Below are 19,518 nucleotides of genomic sequence, written 5' to 3'. Positions count from 1 at the left end.
TCTCATTTTCTTTTATGAAATAATCAGTGAACTATCAACTTAGAGGATATGACCACAGAACATCCCAAACTGAACTGGCATGCATGTGAACCCATTTATCCCAAAGAGCTGATTGATATATTTCTCCTAATACTGCGACATTCTTTCCTTGTAATTTTGAGAATTTGGTGTTGGTTCAAGATAACAACTTCTACTTAACAATTTTGAGTTCTCTCATTGCCTGTTGTCTGAATAATGTATGGAGATGACAGGAGAAGTCTCCTAGTCGTGCGGCATAGAATTTGCAAAATTTATCCATCAGCTTCTCTTATTTGCTGTCATTATTGGAGGTGATTGCTTTGTTAGTTGTTATGTATGAGAGGATTTGATATCAAAGGCTTATTATTTGTAAATTTGGCTTTTTACAGGGGCATACAGCCTCCCGAATTCTGGCCGTCCAATCAGTAGTGTAGATGGAGGATCTTATCCTTCTGGCTATGTACCCATCAGTAATGCCCCTACTAGTGTAGCGCCACCAGCAGTTGTCGCTAAGATGCAGGGTTCATGGCCAGGGGGGGTACCACCTAGTCAAGATGGAGGGATGTATGGAAGTTATGAGGGATACCCAACCAGTGACCAGGGAGGCTATCCACAGAACATTTATCCACAGTACTAGGTGCTCAAATTTGATAAGATAAATAATCACGTATATGTTATAAGCTGGCTAGGCATGCACAGGGTATATGTGCCTTGTCAAGAATTCTAAGATTTCTCGGTCATTTAGGTGTCTGGTTGTACCAAAGATCAAGAGAAATTTTGTTTTCCAGCAATAGGATGCATTCTCCAGAATATGAATCATGGTTTTCTTGGAAGCTAGATGTACCCTGTGCATGCGCTGTCTTAGCCTAAATGGGTTTGGGGTGGTGGCACGAACTTGTTCTTTGAAGAATGTGTATGGTTAAATGTTAAATATGGAATGCAGGAATATTTCTGGGTGGCTCTCATTTCAAAGGTGGAAAAGGCCAACCACACACAAGATTACAATACTGTAATAAGTGTTTGGTTTTTAAGTTTTCTTGTGTGTGATGATTGCAGATGCAATTGATTATGACACACAAGAAATTTTTTCAGAAATATTTCAGTTGTTGGTGGTTTTCAAACTTTGTCGGTAATGTATCCTTGTTTAGAATAATGAAGTTTTGCGTCAATGTCATGCCATATGTACACGTAGAATGTTTTCTGTAGATTAACGTGATCAGGGTTTTTTTTTTTGTCATCTTGGGGTGAATTGGCAGTAGTATGTTGGAATCAAATTGGAGCTGTTTACGGCCAAAAAATAACAGCCATGTCAGAATATTGCTTTCTCTGATTATTTTAAGACTAGCTTTAGATCTGTTTTGTAAAAATGTGCTTTTGCATTGCTTAAGATCATGGTTTTACAGAATTTTACGAAGAATTTCCAAGAGTCAAACAAAAACGTATTTCAATATTATAAATTTATTCGTACTTGCGTCCTGTTCGCTATTTTATTGTCTTATTTCCATATCCATTTTAAGTCGTTTCAAGGACAGAGAGTGGGAGAGACAGAGAGAGAAAGAAAATTTTAGTTTATATTTTTGTTAGAGAAACTCAGATATTTATAGACAAACACAAGGCTCGTTGTTGGTCATAATTATATGGAACTGAAATTGCCTAAGAGCTGGTGTAAATACTAAAACTATTTTGTCACACATGTTGCCACAGGAATATTGTGCGAGTGTTCTCGTCCATGCTGGTAGTTTAATTCATAAATAATGAAAAATCGCACACTTGAACTTTGGAGGAAGAAGATCTTAATAGTAAACTAAACTAAATTTCAAGTGGGGAAAGAAAAAACCAGGCCGTTCGCTCTTAAGACGCCTTTGGTAATCTCCGTATTGCCTGCTATACGATTCCTATGATGTTAGTTTGAAAAATTTGGTACTAGTTCAACTACTTATATTTTTCTGTATTCTCGTCACTTGTTTGTTGACATTGAATTGATAATGCGAGGAGAAATTCTGTCTTCGTCGCTCATGGCAGGCAAAGGAGAAAACGAAAGCTCTAAAAAGTAGAGTCCTATTTAACTACTCCCAGGCCTGAAGCCTACAACTGTTAAGATCTTTTTTCTGTTAAAATGAGAGTCGTTCTAAGCTTTCTGTCCGAGTTTAAGGATGAATGTAGATGTGTCGGCAAACTAAAAGTATTCGTAAAATGTAATTTGAATTCCAATCTTGCAGTGAGAGAAATGACGGACAACACTCCAGTACAATATTGTGAACAATTTTTTTGCACAATGCATCGTTCATCAACGCACTGTATATTTTCACTACAAGGTACCATGCCATTTCGTGTACAGTTGAACGATCGAATCATATATCGAGTCATATCTAAATTCGCTTGGAGTTTCCTTGATTGTGAACAAGAGGTAGAGGGGAGGGCTCAAGGAAATCTATTTTAGAGCCTTACTGCGAGCAGCTCAACGTTAACGACCTAGGTTCAAAACGTACCGTACGGATCTCAAAGTCATTGTCAGTCTAGCCCAGATTGCTTCACAGAAGAAAACTAACAAACGGTTCATTTGCTGAAAGAGAGGCGGTATGAAAGATTTTTTCGAGCCTTCCGTAACCCTCTTGTTCGTCAAGATGGCAAGGGTCGATCGATTCTGGGGTTAAATTTACTTTGTTTATAGGACGATTATTCTAATATTGCCGCCAAAGAAAAACGGCGATTAAATCCACCATAAATGAGAACGGTATTGAAAAGCTCCATTTCGCGTGACAAATTCGAGTTCCATTAAAGAAACCAACGCGGGCTGGTCTATTTACAATTTTTCCATGCGGTGCCGAACCACTGAGCCTGATCTTCGTACAATATAGCGTAGGATAGTGAAGAGTACGTTTATTCGATTAATTAGGTGATACAATGCTTGATTTCTTTATAAGAGTTAATGTTAGGAAGTAAATTTAAAGGGAAAAGGGCGAGTACTTGAAGAGAATGGAGGAACTCGCACAAATTTTTTTCCCGTAGTTTTGTAAGTATGTTTGTATTTTTAAATTTAGGTTACTTCTTATTGCCATTGTATTTTAAAGCACCAAGGCTTTTATTCCTAAGTTTCTCAGACTTCAACCTTCTTCAGTGAAAAAAATCCAGTAGCGAAACTGAGTGCTACCGAACTGGTTGTACTTTCCGTCGTAATCTAAAGCTCTTCATGTTACCTTTGATGTCCTAACGTGTTAGCCTTCTAAGGTTCCTCGTCATTTTCCTTTCGATTATTTTCATTTTCTTTTTTTCTCGCCGGTTTTGTTTTGTTTTTTTCTTTTAGGGAATTGCGAGTTTCACTCCACTTTGACGGGTATGTCTTTATGAGAGGGGAGGTGAGGTGAAGAACTAAGGGAGCTTTTCTAAAGTGGCTTGGTCCGTGATATGTCAACAGTGGCCACCCCTAAGGCTACAGTTATTTCACCACAGGGTTGGGAAGAAGAATGAAACTGAAATAGATAAGGAGTAATTCGTAGAGAAATAATTATTAATGTAGTATAATATAGTACAAATGACGGTACAATAAGCCACCAATAAAATCCCACATGCGGTACCGTGTATTTCTTGTCTGTACTGATTGATGTGTTCAACTCGCAGAAGTAATGTGCATATACTTTTTCCCACAAGTTCTTATGCATTATTAAGCAGTTAAGTTCTCACCTTATTGTTGTCGTTTTTTAGGACGGAAGGGTAACTGCGATTTCCGTCGCTCGGTTCCTCTCTGAACAGCGCCAGGTTGCCTAGTCCATGGTTGACCAGCAGTCAGAATTTTGTTCGCGTAAACCTTCGTCCGTGTGGGTACTGTAAAATATAAAAACGCTGGCTTTGAAAAAATAAAATTGAAGGAGAGGAAGTAACAAGAGGAAGAAAATAGACAACGAAACAAGTAAATAATATCATCCCATTAAGAAGAGATTTAATTTACAATACAGGAGAAAAGGGGAAGAACTAGGTAAACACAGATGTAGGAAACTTGCCATTCTTTCAGTTTGCCTTATGCCTTCACTCCCCAGGAGACTGCCACTATGTGGTGCTCTGACGAAGGGCTAACGCTCGAAACGTCAACTTTTGAACTCTTTTACGGTGGCCAATTTACCATTTCAACTTAGTTGATATTACCAAATTGCTTAGGTGAAAGTTAGCTACCTAGCTGTCTTATGGCTGATCTCTTCCGACACGTGTCGTTCATCTTAATTTATATTGTGACGTCATAATTAGTACACGGCGGCGCGCGCACACATCGTCCCCAGTGCATATTACCACGCGCGTGGTTTATTTCTAGTGTTCATGCGCTAATGACCTATGCGCCGATCAGTCTTCATAAGATGGGCTGCCTTAGTAACCTACTTTTCGCCGAAAGGTCTCCTCAGGCGTAGCGACCCTTTGTCGTCAGTTCTTCGGATCAAATCATAGTTTGTAATATTGCTTTTCTGGTTGAACGAAAACCGAATGTAACATAATAGGGGATACGTTTTCAGCGGGGCGCACGTGGGGCAGAGCCCCATACCCATGGAATATGGTCAACCTCTTTTCGTTTGGTTGTCACGTGACTGACCGAGCGTACGTACGTGCCTTCAGATTGCACGGGTAGGGTAGGGAAGACTATCAAAACGAAGGGAGGGTGTCTCAGGCAAGTCTTGGCAAAAGCACATCTTTTATGTTATCATTAGTATTACGAACTTGGGAGCTCCGCTTTTAGGCTTGGCTAAATCTATATATTAAAGGAACTTTGGTGCTGCTTTGGAGGGAAGTACGGACAAGATAATTATAAACTGAGTTGACCACCGCGAAGAGACGTTTCGGCGCCAGCCTTTTGTCAGAGCGAATAAACGAAGAGTTCAGGCTCGAAACGACAGCTCTGGAAACTCTTAAAGGAGGCCAGTATATATTATCACAGTGGCACAAACCAAGCTATCGGAGATAAAATAAACCGGAGGGACTGGAGGTGAACCCACACATTGTTTGGGTAATTTTCGCAACGTTTCGGTGCGAAAATTCTCGAACTCGAAGAATGAAACTGGTTACTTATGCATCGTCAATATTCGGCTACAGACACACTGTACATTGTGGAAGATTGCAAATAAGTTTATTCGTGCTAAAGAACTAATCAAGGGGGCATGTTAGGAAATTTCAGTAACAGAACGTGCTTGGTTTAAAATACAATCCACAATTTTCGGCCCGGAGTCCCGCGCGCTAGTGCAGATAACCACGTCTCCTACACTTAGTCAACTAGTAATTCATTAATTCAATGCGTAGTTTTCTTCCATGAAGTCTTTCGCAGGTTTATCGTTACAGAAAACTAGAAAAGGTGAAAAGGTCCTCAACTGACTCTTAGCCTGAGGCGTGTCCTTGATAAAAATTATATTTATTCGTGCCCTCAAAGCTCTCAAAAATAGGGTTTTTTTTAAAAAGGAGTATCACTTGACTGTTTTTGAGTTACAGATTCTCGCTCTTTCTCTTCTATGATCAGGATCTATGACTACAGTAGCTCTCCTGATCAAACGACGGGGCAACGCCATAGACTTAAGCAGTACAGAACCTAATTAGCAGAGCCCCTTTAAATTTTTTTGTCACGTACACAGTCATTTCATACTCTATCACACATCAGCTGCTATCCATGTCTGCAATTTTGGTTCTGATATTTTGGATTCCCTGGCATCGTTGGCGAGGTTACATGTTCCTCCGTGTTGATTTGTGGCTGTCATGGTTGCACTCTGAACTAAAAAAAACCGTCGAGGTGGAAACATAAGGCAATGAGATCAATAGATTTACTGGTGTAACACAAAAAGTGTTTAAGTGCACACAAGAAACCCTAAAGGTGTTGTGGGTAGTTTTCAGGTCACGGTTCCTTGACCTCAAGATTTCAGGGAAACCTGGGAAAACGTCGCTGTAAGGAAGTAGGCATCGTGGGTTTGATTAACTAATTAATGAATTTGATTTATCGAAATTCATCGATTACCGAATACCCAGATTACACTTCGATAATATCGCGTGCACTTTTGTCCTTTTTTCCGACAACCTTTCCCGAAACAGCGGTAAACAAAGAGTTTTAACTAAAACAATGGGGTGTTAAAGAAAAAAAAAGGTGCTACAAGATCAGAGTCCCTCCACCTGCCCAAGAATCACCCGATTCGCCTTTAATCTACCGCTTATAAGCGAATCTATTTATTCTCAAATTACCGCATACATGCTGATAAAGTAGGACCTATTTACCTACCGAGATTAGATTACCGAGAACAAAACAAAGGCCAAAACAAAAGAAAACAAAGGAAAACAAAACAAAGGAAATGATTTGAGAATGTTTTTCTGTTCTTCAGTAATCTTCACGCGTGGAATTTTATCCATGATCTCTTTTTACCAGATGTAAAAGCGATGAATTTTCCTCTTTCGCTTGAACCTTGCCACATGTCAAGTGCGACTGCGATACCGAAGACATTCTGAAATCATTTCCTTTGTTTTGTTTTCCTTTGTTTTCTTTTGTTTTGGCCTTTGTTTTGTTCTCGGTAATCTAATCTCGGTAGGTAAATAGGTCCTACTTTATCAGCATGTATGCGGTAATTTGGTATAATTAGATTCGCTTATAAGCGGTAGATTAAAGGCGAATCGGGTGCAAGAATTTGAACTAAAAACCTTCCAGACTATTCTCGCTCTATGATTAGGTCCTAAAAAGGTCGTGTCTCTCTTTTAACTAACCAATCAGAAAATCCAAAAATTTAATCACGACCTGGTCACGTGCATTTTCCCGCGCCTCAGAAAGTTTGCTTGGTTTTACGTTGAACTTTTATTGGCTGCATTCCTTGTAGTACTTGCCTCGTTTGGACTGTCCTTTGTGATTTGGTTTTTTAGGTTTTTCGATCTATTCAATAAAAAATTCGCTCCTATACTTAATCACCTGATTGAATTCGTGTGGCAGTGATTTTGAGCACAGTAATCCTGGAGTTCAATCCTGACTGTTCTTTAGGCGATATGGCGTTCCACTTACTTAACCTACCAACTAACGTTTCCCTAACCTGAAACAAGAAATCAAAGAAACACTTTAGCGGACCCGAGGATATATTGTGAAGGTAAAGGTAAAGGTTTCTATTTCTCTAAACAACATACGTGTTTAGTTACAATTTTAAGGTTGAAATCAGACAGGCGCCTCTGGCAGCCGTGTTTAGTCCGACCCAACTCACCCCAGGGAGGACATCCATCACACAGTAATTTCGTGCGTGGGAAATTAACGTCTCCTACCCCAACCCTGCAGGAGACGAGACCTCCATTTATTCGTCCCTATCCGAGAAGACTAGAATATCTAACCATTTCTTGATGTTAAAGAAAGGAAGCATATTCTTCTCAATTAATTTTAAGACCCTGAGTGTTGGTCCGGCCGGTATTGAACTCTCGACCTCCCGCACAGCAGTCCGGCGCTCTCCCAATTGAGCTAACCAGGCGGCGGTTAGCAGAGTAAAGTTAGAATATACAGTGATTACAGTTAAAGACAAAGATCCTGTGAGTCCAAAAAAATGAGCCGTGATCCCCACAAGAGTCCTCCCCTATTGATCTGCCATATTTAACAATCCGTCCACCATGATTAATAAGATGCATGTTCTCCCCAGACCCCTAAGGCCGTGCTAACCTCAATATATTTTTCATATCGAATCCCCACACGACTCAGTCCTGCGCTTCGCAAATCCACAAGTTAAAAGATGTCTTCAAAAGATTCAAAGAGGCGGAGAGCGTTTATTCTCAGGAGTTTGATATGAAGGTCTCATAAGATACAAAATCAACTGATTAAATTTCATACCCTATGAAAGACGAAAATTGAAATGTTTTGCTAAAAACACAGTCATAAAATACTTACTGCATCGTCTAGAATGCAAAAAGTGACGAATATGAAAAATCCCTGAAGCGAGTTTAAGATGGTGAACAGGTAATGGAACACAGCTGTAGAGGTGATGAACGTCAAAAAGCCGAATAACCACGTGACTCCAAGGACTGGCAGCAGCATTGCAGTTCGTCGTAACCAAGCCTTCACGCGCTTAGCGCATGGCCTGGCACGTGACATGCTGGTTTTGAACTTTGTAGCTCTGTTTATTTGGCGCAACAAGAATATTAACAAGATTGAATTGATCTGAAATAGGGAACAAAACAAAGTAAAGAAACAAAATGTTAGATATGTCATGATCGGTAATGTCTTGGTAAAACTGACAAATTTCATACGATGTATTTCTGGTGATGGCACGTATGGATGCGTTCGATTTGATTGCATGCGAGACAACGAAATTGGCACGAAGCCTTTCGTCAACGCTCACTGCTAAAACTTCCTTGAAAACAATAACACTCTGCGCTTTCCTTTTTCTCAGTTCTAATCTCTCCGGCCAGAACTTTCCCTTGAGCTGCCTGGTTAGCTCAGATCGCAGAGCGTCGGACATGTTCAAACAAATCGAACGCGTGGTGATCCAGAGTGTACTCACGATTATAACTGTCGCGACTGGAGCGGCAAACGCCCAGTAAATGACCCCATGCTCTGGTGTCAGCCAGCAGTTATTCGCTGTGTTAAGTTTGGTACCAGTGGCTATTAGGGAAATGGCGACTATTGGTAGAGGGAAGCCTGGAACGAGAAGAAAAAGGTTTTGAAAAGTGAGGTACAGCATTGCTCAGTCATAGTTGTATGTACAAAACTGACCTTAATTTTTTCTTACCCCATCCGAAAGCGTAGAGCCATTTCATCCTTGGTACAAGAGTTTCTCGCGTCTCCACTTTTATGATGAGAAAGTACAGAATGACGCCATGACACAACATCCACGAAAATACACACAATAGGAAGTAATGGAGAAATGTTGCCGTGATGGTGCATAATGCCTAAAGGGGAAAAAAGTAATCAGGCCTGGTTTTGAAAGGATCTGTCAGATCTTCCCGACTGCGCCCTGCCCGATCCAGCGAAGACAAAAACCAGACATAAACTGGGTTCTACCCGGCGATGGGAGCTGTACCGATCGATTTGCCAGGTTTTCATTTAGTCTTCTCGATCGAGTGAGTGCGAAAGTAGGGTATTAAGAACGATTACAGGGAGGCTAAGCCTTATATTTTAACAACTGTACATGCGTCAGTGCACTTTCTTCGGGATATGAACTATGCAGGAAGTCTGGAAAACACGAAAGATGCGTAAGAGCTTGGTGTGTCAGCTATTTTCTCAGCACATTTTAATGTTTCATGTGAGCTACTACCAAACAGACCCACAGAAACACAGAATCAAAATGTTGGTTTGATGACGCCAATGATACGTATTTCCTCTAATAGCTCATACGCAAGATCCAATTAAAATGCGTGTTTAGCTTATCGGCATCACTTATCCATCATACTGACACTGAATCCTCAAATGATTCTCCTTAGAACGTAGGTCTCAGTATTTTCTTACCTTAGGCCTTCGAGCGTGTTCAGCAAGGATGATCAAGAGACAAGAAGCAGCGATAGCTACGCACAGGTTCAGTAATATTATAGTGCGGATGCTTTTTACTTGTTTCCAGCACAAAATGACGACAGCAAAGGTCAGCAGAAGAAAGAGCAGAGAGCATGCGCAGCCTATTGTGGAAATATGCCTCAGGTAAGGTTGATGGTGGTTACCACCATCTATCTAAAATAACAAAGTAAAAATCCTGTTGTACCAGATGAAACGAAAACAAATGTTGTGACCTAAAACACAAGTTTACCTCTACTCTAAAGAATTGACCATAGAGTATTTTAAAGAACGAAAAGAAGTATGAGGCGATGCTATTTTGTCAAATATAGAAAGAAATTACAAAACAAATCTGGATGCTTCTTCTTACCGGTTTGTTGTTGAACAAAACCGAGAAAATGGTCAGGTGATCACATTCACACGTGGTCGAACTCGCGTTTGACTCACGATCCACGCGCACGCATCCACGTGTTAGCCACTTTCGCTGCGACTGGTCGATCTCCCAGAAGACGCACTGTCCGATCAAATCATTGTCCTGTAAACAATATGAAACGATCGCAAATTAGATCGCTGGTAATATCGCGAGCCATATATGTTTAAAACACTGCTTAATAACTAAAACTCCCAATTAATCCTAATGCATGCACTCGTTCTGACGAAGGAACGAGTGCATGCATCTTTACAACCAAACTGGCCTAGTTAGGCTTTTTGTTTGTTTCAAAGTGGTCAGTATGTTTCTCCGATCGTCATTCAGGCGTAAAAGTGAAGCAGATAAAGAAATGCCGCATCGTCAAATAAGAAAACGATCCTTTCATGTGAATCCGGCCACAACTTGCAGGGATCGTAAGATGCTTGAGAAAAAGTCAAGACTTGAACAGGGAGTCGAAACTGCGCAGTCTCAGACACTAGAACTGCGTCATTATCAACTGAGCCACGAAATCTTCTGGGAGCGGGAAAAATTATAATCACCGTATAGGTATGTGCTCGCAATGAAATAAGTGATTGTGTGTGAGATAGATTGTTCAATGAGCACAGAGGATTTGTTGCAATCCAATCAAAGTGCTACATAGGAAACGTCAAGGTGACAACAGTGGTTAACAACATGGATGAACCATGGATGAACCAACTGACACAACTTTAATTTCTTGTACCTTGTTGCTGTGATCAAAAACCAGTTTGAATGGTGTTCTCAGTGGACTCGTTGGACGAGGGATGATCTTAGCGGAAACGATACTCGAGGTATCTGGCCTCTTTTCTTTTTCATTACTGGATGCCTCTCTTTCAAGTCTGAGAACTTTGTGCACTGTTTTGTAAGCAACAACTACTGCTACGTTTGTGGGACTATCGGTGAATACTGAACCAGGAAACAAGACGGATGACCCATATTGAGAGAAATCGACGTCGAGCTGGGAAATAAATTGAAAGTCAAGTTGGTTTTCTCACTTAAACGAGTTTGCTGAATAAGAAAGAAAAACAAACAAACAAAAAAGCAAACAAACAAAGAACAAACGATAGTTCGTAATCAAAGGATGCGATGAATGGTGTGTTCGTTGGACTTCATGTGAAATCAAATATTGGACGGGTTTAAGTCCTAGTAAAGAACATTTGTTCAGTCAACGAGACTGAAACATTGGTCTAGTTGGCTCTCCCCAACAGCATTTCTTACTTTCAGTTTGGACGCTTCTATACATGGACTCTATGTCTGCGTTAGTTTTTTACGGTGATATATTATCAGCCCTTATAATAATAATAATTAATAATAATAATATTTAACTCTTATATTGGGCTTTTTCTTTAAAAATACTCAAAAGCGCATTACAACATTATTATTAAACCCGGTAAAATTAAAATATTTACAGCATAAAAATTTCCAGAGTAATTAGTAAAACATAGAATTTTTTAAAAAACAATATTAAATTAAATGAATAAATAATCTAACTAAAAGCCTTTCTAAATAAATATGATTTAACAGAGCGTTTGAGGGAGTCGATTGTGGTTCATGTGGATGACATCTCACCGGCTCGTCCATTTACCCAAAATCAAAATGAGTGAAAGAATTTGTCGAAAGAGCTGAGGTTAAAAATGAGAAAAAATGAAATTAAACTGTTACGCGTCACAAAGTCACCCGAGAAAACTTTTTGTTTGTCCTTCAGCAAGATTACCAAATAAGGAATGTTTTTCGGTTGCCAATACAAATTTCCTGCGAAACTTCATCTTCGATGCATTTACATTTCTGAATTGACCGCTCCAGTGGGTTAGGTTCGAAGAATTGTGACACTCTGATTGAGACCTCCAAATGACTTAAAAGTGACTCACCCTCTGGCTTGCGTTAACTCGGTCAACTCTGATGCCAATATTTCTTGATGAAAGGACGAATGAAGTGGAATTAATCGATCTGCCAAGCTGACTGCTTATTTGAGAGGCAAACACATCTATTGTTTCTAAAAGGACGTCAGTGACGTTTTCGCGATTCTAGAGAAATAAAAAATAGATATCCACGTTGATATAGAAAAAGGAAGCACTCGCGTCATCAGTAACGTCACACTTAGATACAAATCCAGGCAAAAAAACTCTGCGATAAAAGACGGATAAACATAAAAACGAAAGCTTAGGAGTTTGTCTGGACCATAGAAGGAAATCAAACTGATAAAGTGTATATGGATCACGGACTCTTTATAGCTTAACTTATGTACCCCCCTTAGGAGATGAACCTGTTATCTCATTACAGCGTGCAATAGATAGGGTGAAGGAAAAAGACAGAATATTATCTTCTAAACGATGTGGCCTTGCTATATCATCAAATTTTCTTGACTTTTCCACTTGACAAAAAGATTCCGTGGATCTGTTCAGCAATAGATCAAGGATGACATCAAAATGCAGTAAGAACAGAAAAGTAGTACAAGAGGCGCAGCCGACTGTGTCAGTGACGCTCTTCTGCTGTGATCTATTATTTTACAGACCCAGGAACCAAAGAAATCTTTTTTTTTTATGATAAAAAAGACAAAATGTTGTTAGTGGTGACGTCATCTAAGGGTCCGTTCTTATAGATATCATATGTAAGAACCAATCAGAATGCGTTTAGAATTCAGCCAATCATGTGAGAGGAAAGGAAAGGAAACTCTTTATTCGCACTATTTCAAGAGGTTACTATAGATTATAAAAGTCAGAATATATAAAAAACAGTAAATTACATCAATAATCAAAAGTAAAATGTGCACAGTGACCAAACTAGCATAGCTTTCGAGTTGGCCACTATCACGTATAATTAACTGGTGTATCTTAACATTTACACAGGACTTACTTTACTTTAATTCTATATTTACACTAACCAAGGTATTTATACACAATTAGTATTATAAACAAAGAGAATAGAGAAGTGAGTAAATAAGTAAATAAATAAATAAAAATTTAATTAAGTTAAAAGGAGAATCAATTTTTTTTTAATAGATTAAATCAAAAGAACAAAGACTAAGAACAAAGAAACTAAAGTAAACTAAATCAATGCATTCTAAGAAGTAGATTGTGAAGTTAGCAGATATAGCTTGAATTGTTTGGAGAAGCGAAAATAACAATATTTTTAGATGCAGTGGAATAGTCTCCCATATTTTCGATGCAATGAAAGTAAAAGTAGAAGCTCGACAGTTATTATGTATTATTATGTATTATTATTATGTCAAACAACAACAAACATATGAAACATATGTGTGAACTGCGGTTATGAGACGTATATGAGAACGATCCTTCGCAGTAAAGCACTATTTGAACAATAGTGAAAATCAGACCTGAAAAAAATTTCAGGCCTGTACGGGACTCGAACCACTGACCTCTGCGATACTAGTGCAGCGCTCTACCAATTGAGCTAACAAGCCAACTGGGAGCAGGCCATCAAATTAATTCGATATAAACCCGTAGATGATAAATCAAACAACAACAAACATATGAAACATATGTGTGAACTGCGGTTATGAGACGTATATGAGAACGATCCTTCGCAGTAAAGCACTATTTGAACAATAGTGAAAATCAGACCTGAAAAAAAAAATTTCAGGCCTGTACGGGACTCGAACCACTGACCTCTGCGATACTAGTGCAGCGCTCTACCAATTGAGCTAACAAGCCAACTGGGAGTTCACACATATGTTTCATATGTTTGTTGTTGTTTGATTTATCATCTACGGGTTTATATCGAATTAATTTGATGGCCTGCTCCCAGTTGGCTTGTTAGCTCAATTGGTAGAACGCTGCACTAGTATCGCAGAGGTCAGTGGTTCGAGTCCCGTACAGGCCTGAAATTTTTTTCAGGTCTGATTTTCACTATTGTTCAAATAGTGCTTTACTGCGAAGGATCGTTCTCATATACGTCTCATAACCGCAGTTCACACATATGTTTCATATGTTTGTTGTTGTTTGATTTATCATCTACGGGATCGAATAAATTTGATGGCCTGCTCCCAGTTGGCTTGTTAGCTCAATTGGTAGAGCGCTGCACTAGTATCGCAGAGGTCAGTGGTTCGAGTCCCGTACAGGCCTGAAATTTTTTTCAGGTCTGATTTTCACTATTGTTCAAATAGTGCTTTACTGCGAAGGATCGTTCTCATATACATTATTATTATGTGTTATTATGCATATATTATCAGGTATGTATTATTGTGTATGTATTATTATGTATGTTTTATTATGTATGTACTATTATGTATTATTATGTATTATTATGTATTGTTATGTATTAGAGAGGAGATATGCACCGGACATCAGAGAGAATTACTGAACGGACTATAGGAGATCAATGGTTAAAGGCGACAGCCATTTCCAGCCACGGTACCTTTTGTAATCGAAACCATGTTTCAGTATTCTTCTCGTTTAATAAATTGCTCCCGGCTACCAGGATGTTCCGTTGGTCAGCGGGTGTGGCAAAAGCCCTGTTGTCCTTCAGCGCATTGTACATTACAAGTTGTTCAAGTATATCCACGGATGAGGACAGTTCATTCGTGTTTATGTTTTGCCCGTTTACAGGCTCTGTCAGGGTGACAAATTCTGTAATGACCTCAGTGACGTCGTCGGAGTCGTCATCACTCAATAGGGCCTCAATCTGTTGAGAATTGTGGTCAGCAGTTAGAGCGTCGAGTGTATGTTAGAATATAAATTGTTTCATCTACAATTTAATAACTCTTTGATTGGGATGTTTAAGGGAAAATGTGCAAAAAAAAGAAGGCTTATAAACGACAGAAATACGTTAAAAGCACGTAGTTTGAACTCTAAGCTTCCTTCAGTGTTAGAACTCATTAAATTTTATCAGTCAAAATATGTGTCCAGAAAGCCATAGAGACGCTGCTATATATATATATATATATATATATGTAACTGATATATATATATATACATATATATATATATAGGAAGTCTGCAAGTCGATTTTCGCGTGGAACAGTGCTCAATACGTTGAAGCAGAGCAGAATAAATATTATGAGAGGAAAAAAAGGACGTAACTACATTTCCCGACAAGCCTGTTTCGTGAATCGCTTCACCCTGAAGAGTGAAGCGATTCACGAAACAGGCTTGTCGGGAAATGTAGTTACGTCCTTTTTTTCCTCTCATAATATTTATATATATATATATATATATATATATGTATATATGTACCTAAAGACAACAACATCAATTATTCCATCACCTGGCGCATCCTATCTTCCCACCTGCCCTACAACAGCTCAAGCAAACGATGCAACCTATGCCTTAAAGAAATATTCCTAATCATCTGGCACCCAGACCTATCAACACAAGCGTAACGAACTCGTCTCTTCCTGCCGACACAGAAACAAAACACTCCTACGCAACAGCTGACTTGACACTTTTCACACTGCATAAACCATGTTAATTAGCAATTAGTGTAATATATAAACGATGGTATCGCATTATTCCGCCATTAAAATCCCCTGATGAGTGGGCAACCACGAAACAGGTCTGTAGGGATGTATCTGTAGTTGTTTTTTTCGACTACCACACATTATATATATGTATATATATATATATCACCCCTGTTTTTCAGCCATTGACATCCACGAGCCATGGAAATTCCCGCACATACCCCTCCAACTAAAAAATTGTAGCACAAATGGACTTGGAAAACGTTCTTAAGTTAATAAATAGGACCTCTTCAATCAATATCCATCTAAACCCTTTCTAATTGTTGGGTTGCGGAATCTTTCCCACCATACCCAATAGTTCGTCTATTCATGTTGCTTCGAACCCCTTAACAGGAATGCTCTTTACTTAGTCCCCCACGTGGCTGAGTTTCTAGTCACTTGTGCCTCCCTGGCCTTAGAAATATTTTTTTCTATAATTTCTGGTTTCATTGCCAAACCTTGGAAATATTATGTGAAATCACCAAATGCTTGGAGCCAAGGATCTAGCCGTCGTGGTTTTCTTTTCTCAAACAACATAAGCATTCTTTCATTTCAAAGGTGTCCTTGTTATCGCTAAGAAGACTTAGAGAAAATTCATACCTGTGTTTGTAGATGAGACATTCTGTTGAAAGTGTGGTAACGATATTGGTAAGTTTCTGGCGTGAGAGAAAATTATTTCATGTCGGTTATATAATGTACACTATAGTTGTGTTGGTAGTATAAGTTAAGACGTTAATGAAAGGGTCTGGTCGAATTGAAAAAGGAGGGGGGAGGGGAAGGGGAAGGGGGAAGGGGAGGGGAAGGGGGAAGGGGAGAAGGAAAGGGGGGAGGAGAAGGGGAAGGGGAGGGGGAAAGGGGGAGGGGAAGGGGAAGGGGAGGGGAAAGGGGGGAGGGGAAGGGAAAGGGAAGGGGAGGGGAAGGGGAAGGAGAGGGGTAAGGGAGGAGGGGAAGGGGAAGGGGAGGGGGAAAGGGGGAAGGGGACCTCATTATACAATAAAGTACTACGATAGCCTACCTCTGACGATAAGGTAGGTGGTGTTTACCACTTTAAAATTGTTTGCTGTGACAGTGCAACGATAGAACCCCCAGTCTTCTGTCTGTACATTGTTGAGTTCTAAAGTGCCATTTGCTACTGTGTTCAGCCGTGGGTCACCTGCTTGTATGGTCTTGTGGCTTTTTTCCCAGGTTAGGGTGACTTTTCCTTGCAGCTGGCTTAAATCATGATTAGTACACCAAAGGATGACTCGATCGCCAGTGTTTACGACGAGATGCGATATATATGAGCCATATCCAAAAACTGCAAGAATCAAATGAGTCTCAAATTGGCCCCGTTAAGTAACACGCTCAGCAAGCTCACCTCAACTAATACTAAAACTAATACTTTATTTAAAGTGGAAATACGCTTAGCTTAAGAGCTAGTTTACAGGTATTCCACCTAATACCTAATGAAAACCTAACAGCTAACCTAACAGCTAACATCGCTAATATCAGTGGGTAAAATCACAAATTAAATACTGATTAAAAGCTATTTAAAACTGTTATTACAGTATTACCGCCGCAATCAAAATACTATTAAAACTAACGTTACAAATCTACTAATCCCCGAAATTTAATGATCTAATTCTAGTTACTATTTCTTTGGTGCCCACTTTTATTCTAATGTCATTTGAGAGTTCATTCCATTTATTGGCTGCAAAATATCTCCATGACTTGAGTCCATATTCGCTAGTGTTAACTTTAGGTAAAGATAAAACATATTCTTGGCGCCTGAGATTGTACTTAAATGAGCGTAAGTTAATAAGATTCCTAATTTCCCGTGGTGCTTTGTTCGATATGCTGTTAGGTATTGTCAGTAACATCTCTTGAATTCTTCGAGATTCCATGGAGGGTAGTCTTATCCTTTCCAAGAGATGCTGATAAGGTGCATGTTTATCATTATAGACATATCACAGTGCTCTTTCATTGACTTTTTCGATTTTTGCAGTGTTTCTTTTTCCGCAGTGGTGCTAAACTTGGTTGCAGTAATAAAAGTTCGGTAGTATGAACGAACGGTATAACGATTCCTTAGTTTTAAGTGGTAAAATATTTTTCAGTCACGTATCTGAGTAGTAAGCCAATCAAAACTCCAGAATTTAGCTATTTGCAGTGAAGAAGTTTTCTTCAACAAAAACTGATCACGAAGGTGACTGTGGTCCGATTTGTCAAAGGCTGGAGTTTGTGGTGTTATCATAGCGGAGTAACTTGGTCACAGGCGTTATAAGATTCATATGCTGTATCCCGCCACGCGATTAATTTTTTTCAGAGTGGTCCCGAGTACAATTTGTTAATAACCAACAGGTCTATCTCGCACCAATCAGGGTTTGTATAAAGGAAAACTGAGTTCTATTTCATATAATTTTTTAAATATTAATAGCCTCCTCAATCGTTAAAAAAACGATAAATGGATCTTTACCCATAGCAACCTCTTTCATTCATGATGCTGCATCATTGTGTATTCACTTATCTTAATCGATGGATCTTGCATTGCGACAACTGAGTTCTTTTCTACGAAATCAATTCGTTATTCTGGTTTCGTAGTCCCTAAAATCTTCCGGATATGTTAAGCATGGCGATGACAATATATCTGATTTATTAACAACCCCCCGCCAAGATTCTTGGTTGTTAAAAGAGCTTTCCGGTCAACAAAATATTAACTGTGTTCGGTGATGAATTTAAGCCAATTGCATTTTCGTCTTTGGGCAACCTCCTCTAACTCACCGGTAATTGAACTATATTTGTTTATACAATTATTATTTCAAATAATCATAGCACATCTTTTATTCGAGTATGATCTCAGCCTCAGATGTCCCAGGTTGTCAAAATTGTGCGAGTATAGCCGAAAGCGGAAATTAACTCCATCAGCTAAAATGCAAATTCGGAGTTCATCCCCGAAAAATTAACGGTTTTGTTTTGCATTTATTGATATGTAACACGAAATCTGAGTTTTATAAATTTTTCTTGGAAGCAAGGTGTATAGAAATCGCTACAGTCGGCTTAAAGTAGTTTTGATATCAGTCATGGACTGTCATGTTTGTTTTTTACCTATCTTCAATCTTTGCTCATGCACAACTAACATTTATCACGAAAATCTTGAATACGAGTCCTAACGCTAGTAAACCAGCATTCTATAAAACCTGTTCTTCTAAAAGAAAGGTGAAGTCATCGTATGAGTTGATGTTGACTTATCTCGAGGTTACTAAATAATATGAAAATTTGGCGTGTCTCAACTTTTTGCTTGTATCTATATGCAGGAGATGGAGAAATAGATAGCCAGCTGGCTAGCTAGCTAGCTAGCTAGCTAGCTAGATAGATAGATAGATAGATAGATAGATAGATAGATAGAGATAAATGGATAATCTAAACCAATTGAGATCCCGCCCAAAAATAAGTTCTCGGAAAACAAAGCGCCATAGAAGTTATTGCTAACCTTCAGTCGCCAGTTGGAAAAAAAAAATTCCCACTCGAGTCAACCATCAACTCGTGTTCTTTGTATACAGATGGTCTAGTTGCACTCATCGAACGTCTTGTTGCCCTTGAATTAACTCAACATGGGGGAATACTTGAAAATATCAAGTTTATACCATGGTTTATGCTTTGCTTCATGAACAGATCATCGCCGAATTTTTTTCAGAAATATCCGTCTACTCACAACGCAAAAATTATTCCTGTAAAATTCAAAACTTCCGAGAATCTTTTTCTGTGCAACTCGCTGGCTTTTAGGAGCTCTTTAAAATAGCGCTATGTCAATCCTTGACCGAAAAACTGAAAAAGGAATCGTATTTAGCAGCCTTGCCTGAGAGCTAAATAAAAATGAACTGAACTACACTACAGCTAGAAAGTGAATTGAAGCAAATCACCTTGATGTTGCAGTATGCATACCAGAGAGAACACCACTAGCATCTTCATCTTTGAAGTGTGAGAATATCAGTGCGTCAGTACATCCTAACTCCTTTTAGCTGGCTGAAGGGCAGGAAGCATCATCGAAGTGAAAACATCTGCTGATTCTGTAAATACGAGGGCACTTTTGACAAATATTGGGCTTACTTGTCGAATGAAATAAAACACGTAGTGCTTTTGGTCTTCAACTTCAACTGGAAG

General features: G+C 39.1%; 2 protein-coding genes across 6 annotated transcripts in view; one reads left to right on the top strand and one right to left on the bottom strand.

Annotated features, from left to right (window-relative positions):
• The window catches only part of LOC111343122 (APOBEC1 complementation factor), a 12,856-nt gene extending 8,964 nt beyond the window's left edge, over positions 1 to 3,892 (top strand). The window contains exons 9-10 of one of the 3 annotated variants that reach the window (XM_022950263.2): positions 408 to 655; positions 3,721 to 3,892. In XM_022950263.2, coding sequence (XP_022805998.2) covers positions 408 to 655 — 248 coding nt within the window. In that variant the 3' untranslated portion in view covers positions 3,721 to 3,892. Of the gene's footprint in view, positions 1 to 407; positions 3,600 to 3,720 lie in introns of those variants that run through there. The other 2 variants (XM_022950264.2, XM_022950265.2) reach the window with 2 other exon arrangements.
• LOC111343127 (adhesion G protein-coupled receptor D1) lies at positions 1,198 to 19,518 on the bottom strand. 3 transcript variants are annotated; one of them, XM_088751520.1, is made up of 14 exons: positions 19,278 to 19,518; positions 16,397 to 16,678; positions 15,982 to 16,037; positions 14,301 to 14,567; positions 11,795 to 11,950; positions 10,630 to 10,884; positions 9,849 to 10,013; positions 9,440 to 9,655; positions 8,724 to 8,883; positions 8,496 to 8,632; positions 7,883 to 8,152; positions 6,932 to 7,049; positions 5,618 to 5,758; positions 1,198 to 3,840 (listed from the first exon to the last, which is right to left on the bottom strand). In XM_088751520.1, exons 1-13 carry the CDS (start codon positions 19,324 to 19,326, stop codon positions 5,637 to 5,639), a joined length of 2,253 nt encoding a protein of 750 aa, XP_088607646.1. In that variant the 5' UTR covers positions 19,327 to 19,518; the 3' UTR covers positions 1,198 to 3,840; positions 5,618 to 5,636. The 3 variants fall into 3 exon arrangements, with proteins under 3 accessions (XP_088607646.1, XP_088607645.1, XP_088607647.1); XM_088751519.1 differs by lacking the exon at positions 1,198 to 3,840 and having other exon boundaries at positions 5,104 to 5,758; XM_088751521.1 differs by lacking the exons at positions 1,198 to 3,840; positions 9,440 to 9,655 and having other exon boundaries at positions 5,104 to 5,758.

Source organism: Stylophora pistillata, chromosome 3, assembly GCF_964205215.1.
Source record: "Stylophora pistillata chromosome 3, jaStyPist1.2, whole genome shotgun sequence".
NCBI lineage: Eukaryota > Metazoa > Cnidaria > Anthozoa > Scleractinia > Pocilloporidae > Stylophora > Stylophora pistillata.
Note: the sequence above shows the minus strand (reverse complement) of the source record. Positions and strands in the feature narration are given on the sequence as shown.

What these genes read in the sequence shown, in the direction of transcription:
- LOC111343127 (XM_088751520.1), bottom strand. Translation starts at nt 19,326, where the DNA reads ATGAAGATGCTAGTGGTGTTCTCTCTGGTATGCATACTGCAACATCAA. An exon ending in TGTCTCATCTACAAACACAG is followed by an intron (nt 14,568 to 15,981) that starts GTATGAATTTTC and finishes AATTCTCAACAG; the next exon opens with ATTGAGGCCCTATTGAGTGA. An exon ending in CAGTCGCGACAGTTATAATC is followed by an intron (nt 8,153 to 8,495) that starts GTGAGTACACTC and finishes TCCCTATTTCAG; the next exon opens with ATCAATTCAATCTTGTTAAT.